The sequence below is a fragment of the Oncorhynchus gorbuscha genome, linkage group LG09, assembly GCF_021184085.1.
Source record: "Oncorhynchus gorbuscha isolate QuinsamMale2020 ecotype Even-year linkage group LG09, OgorEven_v1.0, whole genome shotgun sequence".
NCBI lineage: Eukaryota > Metazoa > Chordata > Actinopteri > Salmoniformes > Salmonidae > Oncorhynchus > Oncorhynchus gorbuscha.
The window spans coordinates 44,239,266-44,246,691 of record NC_060181.1 but is presented as its reverse complement, the minus strand read 5'-3'; the positions used below and the strand labels follow the sequence as shown (position 1 = coordinate 44,246,691).

Below are 7,426 nucleotides of genomic sequence, written 5' to 3'. Positions count from 1 at the left end.
ATTTTCACAATTTCATAGTTCCTCCTAGTGTGGAAATAAAACAGGAACATCTAGATTTTGATTGCGCTGGGCCTTTAACCTTTTTTGTTTTGTTTATTTCTCTCTATGTCATACACACACAAGGGGGCTGGTTGCACAGTGCTGGTGGTTGCCGTGGTTGCCAGGAAACTGGAGCTGACCAGGGCAGAGAAACACGTCCACAACTTCATGATGGATTCCCACTTTACAAAAGGGGTAAAACTCACCTGCCTTAATTAACATGTGAATGTATTCAATAGTGGTCTTTGGAACCTTGACTTAACATATGTGAGTCATTCAACGTTGACCTGTAAAGTTGTGTGATGGCCAAGCCCCTCCAATTCGTTCATGATGACCGTCTCAAGCTAATATTGTTTTTATGTCCAGTGCTTTCTCTGTGCACTACTGTATCAGTTCTGCCCCACATGTTGATGTAATTAAGACATTAAGACATGGACTGTCTAACAAATGGCAACCTATTCCCTATATAGTGCACCGGTAAAAGGGTGCCATTTGGGATGCACACATTGAAAACTGAGTGTTGGATGAGGACGCAATTGTTCTCTTCCAGATAAAAATTGCTGCAGCAAATGTACTGAGAGAGACCTGGATGATCTACAAACACACCAAGCTGGCCAGGGAGAGAGACCACTGCAGAGTGCGCATGCACCAGAGGAAGCTGCTGCTCGCAATCCACCGGTAAAGCACCATTCAAAACACACTTCCCCAAGTAACCCACCAATCAGCTTAGATATTCCCCTCTGAAAAGCCAATGAGGTTACACTTTACACCACATGCACAGGGGTGTTAGAACTCTAGAACTTGTGAAAGCCTCGACTGTAATACAGAAATGGTCATTCTCTGTTTATCAGGCTGCGTGATGTGAAGATGGAAAGGAGGAAATTGGCTGACCAGGCCAACACGCTGGTGGATCTCTGCAAGGTGAGAGACAGGCACGGTTATCCATTAGGTTCACCCACTGCTGTTGCAACAACCAAATATGACCAATATTCTAGAGGCCACTACTAGCCTGGACACAGATCTGTTTGTGCTATCATGTCAACTCCTTGTCATGCCAAATTAGTGACGAGGAGTTGACAGGCTAAGCCACTACTGTTGCAACAACCAAATATGACCAATATTCTAGAGAAGGGAGCAATCTTCTAAACATTATCACATTCTCAGACCACTCTGCACCTTTTCCCCCATGTAGATGCAGAATCTGATGTATGACGTGCTGTCAGAGGTGAGTGGATGCCGAGGGGACCTGGACAAACACACAAACAGTCTGCAGCAGAATGTGGAGGAGCTGAGAGAAGGCTTTAGGACCCTAATGCCCCTCCTCTCTAGCACCCTCGCCACACAAAATGCTTCCATCCGCCACCTGCTCAGGGAGAGGGAGGAGCAGGCAGTGACATGGAGCATGGCAGGGCAGGATAGGTAAGATGGCAAGAGGTATGCAATGTGTATTGTTACAGGGAAAGGTAGAAAGAAATTGATAGGCAAAAGTTGGGATGAGGATCTTCAAAATATACTTTATAGGAATAACTGTTCAAAGTGTACGTAAAGAATGTGTCAAAGCAATAAGGGATGGATTTTATTTTTATTAGGATTACGATGAGCCAACATCCAGACTATATGGAGTACTGATAAGTTACCCATACTGGCAAAAAAAAAACCTTGGTGATACTAGTCTTGATTTTAACATTCTCAGAATTAAACAAAAAAATGTTGTTAGCCGGCATGTGCACTGAATGTTCTGCGCGTCGTAACTAATGTATTGTCATGATAGTATGTGGTGTACAGTATAAAACCATGTCCAGTAATAACCAAATCTGTTTTACTGAATTGTAGAATTTACAGTAAACATTAATAAAGTTACATCTTTGTCATGAGTCAGTTAATTATGTATTTTCTTGAAAAAACAAACACTCACTTTACTGTAACAGGCTATGAACACATGCCAGTGGTCGAGTTCCTGCCCAACTACATGCGCAGGTGTTGCGTGCCATGTCGTACAGTTGGGAATCAGATTGCTTAATCATGTGTTCAGCAGATATCTTAAATACGGATCCCGGCTTTGTAATTTCTGGCATACGTCTGCAATGAAGTCAGGCAACTGTGCTATAGAACAGTGTTTCCATGCCATCATAGGCAAATATGGAAAAGGGAACAAAAGTTCAAACCACCCCAATTCTTTAGCCAAAACAATATTTTATTAAGAGACTGGTTGGAGAATTGAGTTACAGCAACAAAGTGGACTATCACAGAGTACTCCCATCTGGCGTCCAGACGTCATGAGCACTTCTAGATCAATCCGCTGTTTCTTGGATGCAGGGACTGCTGTGTCAAGGCTGGAGTCGCTGAAATCAACCTGTCCAACCCCTCTCCCTTACATCTCTACCATAGCATCGGGAGTACAACTAATGCTGCTTCCTCCTGAATGAGCACCCTGATGGAAAGAGAAAAGGACAGTCAGGCCACACAACGAGGGCATTACCACTACAATCTGAATGATTAGAGAGTAGCGGGACAGTGTTCATTCATTTGGTTGCATATTTACAGCATCCAGTGGTAAACAGTCTACATGGCACGAAAGCATTCACTGCCAAAACAATTTAAGATCTGATAAAGCAATGTTGGAATCCAGTGTACTGCAACACCTAAATAATAAGTAGCACCATAGCATAACTTGCATCTTGTTCTCAGCCTTCGAAAGGGGAGAGCCAGTGGTCTAGCCCTACCCTTCTGCAAACTGAGATGTATCATCTGGCACTGGAATGAGACAGTACAACCATTGGGGTGGCAGTCCAGTCACTTGACAGTGCAGTTAGGTCATTTGATAAAGTTATGAGCCATTAACATCTACAGTGAATGTGACAAGTCTGAATTAATCTGTGCCAATATCAGCCAGTCAAATTACTATTCATTAACATAGGACCAACTACATCAATAAATATTGACATGCTATACTTAACTGCTACTACTGTGAGTTTTTCCACAGATATTAAATTAGAGACTATCCACTCTCCATGAGTTGGAAAACCCAGGGGGAGACAGAATGCTGAAACTACTGACCCTCTGTGAGACGTGCTTTGCCGCCAGTGGGCTGACACAGAACTGTGGAGCAACCCACACACAGCACAACAGTCTGAGCGTGGCTGAACACAGTTGTGATCTTGTAGCATCCTGAGGGAAACAGAAAAATACAAAATATTAAACACACACAGAATCTGAAGACCAACGTCATTAGTGCCTGGGGGTGTATTCATAGTGTACATAGTAGCAAAAAAACTAAAACGAGTGTTTCTTATTGGACAAATACTAATAGGCCCCTCCCCATTTGCTTCCTAATGAATACAATGTTGTATGTACTGAATCATTTAGCTACTGCATTCAGATAGACAAGGTGGCCCCTTCAAAAATGAGTCCGATGAAGGAAAGAGCTGGATCTACCTGGGCACTTAACATCCATGAAATAGGAGTTAGGGCTCTGGACGAGACGCTTCTTCTTGTGGCTCCTCTTCTCCTCCTCAGGGGATGGGTGCAACAAGTCTTTTGCGAGCTGCAGAAGAGTGGACAAAAGACTGCTTAAAGCATTATTTAGTTTGAGTAGTTAGGACTACTGTTTACAAATGACAGACCGTGCATTTAACATGTGTCAATAGCAGACCCCCCTATCCAGAGAATGATACATCGCGGTATCAGCCATTAGTTATGTCAGATACACAACCCATAATGGGTGTTGGCTCACAGCCAATTGAAATACATTGAAATCGAATCACATATCAACCACTCAAGCTTTGTTGAAATTGACATCAAAATAGGACAATTGCTGCGAGTGATACTGACAAGGAACTGTAATGAATTTGCGATCCAAAACCTCATAGCTACCACAACTCTTGCTCACTGGATTTACGTAACGTCAACGCTGACCCTTGTGCCGAGGCAAAATAATATGTTCACTTGGGATTTGAGCAGTAACTGGCACTACATAAATCTACTAGTACACAAGGAACTGTATGTTTAACAGCGGCCGCTATTGCACGTATATATTTAGACAATGTTTCATTTTCAGATGACTCTTTCTCCATGTTTGCGATATGCAGGCCGCCATCTTGTATCACAATGCGCGAGTATGTGAATGATTGTAATAGCAACACCTCGGCACTGAATAGACCGACAGAGGTAAAACACACAACAGTCAGTACTCGCATTATTATGCATTACTGACTCCAGTATTGGCATCTAAAGCCCCATATGAACGGTTAAAATCGCAATTATGTCAGGCTCCAGTACTCACTGGCATGTTGGCGAGGAAATAGCCGCTGCCGGAAAGGAGGCATTGCCGGAAACAGGGGGTTCATATTGACACTCATTTTGTGCACCGACAGGAAGTGAGTGAATAAGAGGAGGTTGGTGGACATATTTGTAAGGTCAAAACACATAAGCTGTGTTCGAATACTCATACTAATCGTACTATTTCGGACGTGAATTGAGTATCTGCTATATTTATCGATCATAGTATGGATATAGTTAGTATGCCAAAAGTTCCCGGATGTCAGACGTAATTCGCAAAAATACGAAGTATACACGAGGTAGACATTATTTCCGTATTTTTAAGGCCCATAAGACAATTATTCGGAAATGGGCGTGGCTTCACACCGTTTTCAGAGTTGAAGAAAATGGCAGAAAATATGCAGCTGAAGTCCAACGAGAGCGCATACAAATTGATTTCTTAAACTAGTTATGACAAATGTTAAGAAAATGTTAAGCAATGTAATAAAATAACGTGTTAGCGACGCTATCCTTACGAACTAGCGTCACAGCAGTATGTACTGGTACCAGTTGCCTAATAATACAAAATATACATTTATTTAACAAGGCAAGTCAGTTAAGAACAAATTCTTAACTTTCAGTCGCTGTCCCAATGCGCTAACCACTAATGCGCTAACCACTAATGCGCTAACCACTAATGCGCTAACCACTAATGCGCTAACCACTAATGCGCTAACCACTAATGCGCTAACCACTAATGCGCTAACCACTAATGCGCTAACCACTAATGCGCTAACCACTAATGCGCTAACCACTAATGCGCTAACCACTAATGCGCTAACCACTAATGCGCTAACCACTAGGCTGCCTGCCGCCCCTAATGTTAGTTGGCTACCGATACATCGAACTTGCCAGGCAGTATATTAACTATCTGCTATCTAACTAACTACCCAACTTTTATTGACTTGATTATTCACATCATGCTTAGCTAAGTGGTATGTATAGTTGTTTTGCTTTTCAATGGCGTTAATAGCACTCTGGTCTGAGTGCCAGAGCGCCAAATAACTAATGAATTTACCAACGCTCAACACCAGTTGAATATGGCTGTTCAGTAAACTTTGGCAAAAAAAAGCTTAATTAAATTGTTGCCAGCAGCACAGCTAAAGTCACCAACGCTCTGGATAACATGAAAACAGCCTAACCAGCTATGCCTAGGGCAGGAAAAATGGTCAGAGTGAGGTGTTCTCTCATTTGTGTCTGGAAGTAGCTAACCAACGTTAGCCAGTTAGCTTGGGTGCTTGACTGCCGTTGAACGCTCGGATCAACCATACTTATTGGCCAGAGCGTCCAGTGTGCTATCTGAATTTATGAACCGACAACCTGACAAAGCTATGGGTTTACGGACGTCCAGAGTGCACTCTGACACTACAGATTGAATTTAATAACACACTCAAAGTCGTAAATTGCCTAGCTATTCATTTGTTATGCTAACAAGCTAGCAAGAGGTTGCATAGCAACAGCATCAACTTCCGGTAGACAGGCTAGTATGCTCAACTGAAATTATACCGTTCGTTTAGAAAACTAAAATGAACTAATATCATGTAGTATATACTCATTAAGTATGTAGTATACAGTATGTTAGTGTGGGTTTTTGAACACAGCTATAGATTGATTGACAGATTGCACGCGTATTCAATTAAGGTAGATATTTAGCCAACAGGTGGTATTGTCTTTTATCAGATTTCTCTAGAGATGTCATATCCCCAGACCCATTACTGAACACATCACAATCCATAGGCTAGCCTACATAACATTCACAACAACGATGTGAGCAGAGCCATATACAGTGTATAGAGAGAGTTAGGCCAGGTTTTAGGATGGCTAGCACCCATATACTGTAGTACTAGTTCTGGGACACTGTAAAGTCCATGGAGAATAAGAGCACCTCCTCCCAGCTGCCCACTGCTCTGAGGCTAGGAAACACTGTCACTAGTGTTTCTCTACAGCTGGTCATGCTTTCCACATGGCTACCCCTACCCCGGTCAACTGCCCGGCACCCTCCACAGCAACTCGCCAAAGCCCCCACCAGATAGCTGAAGTTCTGAAAGAGCTGCAAAATCTGAACCCCTACAAAACAGCCGGGCTAGACAATCTGGACCCTCTCTTTCTAAAATTATCTACCCAAATTGTTGCAACCCCTATTACTAGCCTGTTCAACCTCTCTTTCATATTGCCTGAGATTCCCAAAGATTGGAAAGCTGCCACGGTCATCCCCCTCTTCAAAGAGGGTGACACTCTAGACCCAAACTGCTACAGACCTATCTATCCTACCCTGTCTTTCTAAGGTCTTCGAAAGCCAAGTTAACAAACAGATTACTGACCATTTAGAATCCCACATACCTTCTCCGCTATGCAATCTGGTTTCAGAGCTGGTCATGGTGCACCTCAGCCACGCTCAAGGTTCTAAACTACATCATAACCGCCATCGATAAGAGACATTACTGTGCAGCTGTATTCGTCGACCTGGCCAAGGCTTTCGACTCTGTCAATCACAACATTCTTATTGGCAGACTCGACAGCCTTGGTTTCTCAAATGATTGCCTCGCCTGGTTTACCAACTACTTCTCTGATAGAGTTCAGTGTGTCAAATCGGAGGGCCTGTTGTCCGGACCTCTGACAGTGTCTATGGGTGTGCCACAGGGTTAAATTCTCGGTCCGACTTTCTTTTCTGTATACATCAATGGTGTTGCTCTTGCTGCTGGTGATTCTCTGATCCACCTCTACGCAGACAACACCATTCTGTATACTTCTGGCCCCTCCTTGGACACTGTTAACTAACCTCCAGACAAGCTTCAATGCCATAACTCTCCTTCCGTGGCCTCCAACTGCTCTTAAACGCAAGTAAAACTAAATGCATGCTATTCAATCGATCACTGCCTGCACCTGCTCGCCCGTCCAGCATCACTACTCTGGACGGCTCTGACTTAGAATACGTGGACAACTACATTTACATTACATTTACATTTAAGTCATTTAGCAGACGCTCTTATCCAGAGCGACTTACAAATTGGTGCATTCACCTTATGACATCCAGTGGAACAGTCACTTTACAATAGTGCATCTAAATCTT

General features: G+C 43.1%; 2 protein-coding genes and 1 non-coding gene across 3 annotated transcripts; 1 reads left to right on the top strand and 2 right to left on the bottom strand.

The window, feature by feature from the left end:
- The first annotated feature begins 105 nt into the window (after positions 1–105).
- On the top strand, positions 106–2,231 carry LOC124044388 (small conductance calcium-activated potassium channel protein 3-like). Its single transcript, XM_046364041.1, has 4 exons — positions 106–234; positions 590–717; positions 891–960; positions 1,232–2,231. Exons 1-4 carry the CDS (start codon positions 106–108, stop codon positions 1,460–1,462), a joined length of 558 nt encoding a protein of 185 aa, XP_046219997.1. The 3' UTR covers positions 1,463–2,231.
- rps27.1 (ribosomal protein S27) lies at positions 2,213–4,375 on the bottom strand. The gene is made up of 4 exons (XM_046362519.1): positions 4,322–4,375; positions 3,475–3,583; positions 3,097–3,207; positions 2,213–2,470 (listed from the first exon to the last, which is right to left on the bottom strand). Exons 1-4 carry the CDS (start codon positions 4,325–4,327, stop codon positions 2,442–2,444), a joined length of 255 nt encoding a protein of 84 aa, XP_046218475.1. The 5' UTR covers positions 4,328–4,375; the 3' UTR covers positions 2,213–2,441.
- Positions 2,716–2,848, bottom strand: LOC124044798. Its single transcript, XR_006840735.1, has one exon. It is a non-coding gene; the product is annotated as a small nucleolar RNA SNORA35 (small nucleolar RNA).
- Positions 4,376–7,426: the final 3,051 nt, after the last annotated feature.

Coding starts and splice junctions, on each gene's coding strand:
- LOC124044388 (XM_046364041.1), top strand. CDS start 106: ATGTCATACACACACAAGGGGGCTGGTTGCACAGTGCTGGTGGTTGCC. Junction 235..589: donor ATTCCCACTTTACAAAAGGG/GTAAAACTCACC, acceptor GTTCTCTTCCAG/ATAAAAATTGCTGCAGCAAA. Junction 718..890: donor CTGCTGCTCGCAATCCACCG/GTAAAGCACCAT, acceptor TCTGTTTATCAG/GCTGCGTGATGTGAAGATGG.
- rps27.1 (XM_046362519.1), bottom strand. Junction 3,208..3,474: donor CATGGATGTTAAGTGCCCAG/GTAGATCCAGCT, acceptor TGTTTCCCTCAG/GATGCTACAAGATCACAACT. Junction 2,471..3,096: donor CAAAGCACGTCTCACAGAGG/GTCAGTAGTTTC, acceptor TCTTTCCATCAG/GGTGCTCATTCAGGAGGAAG.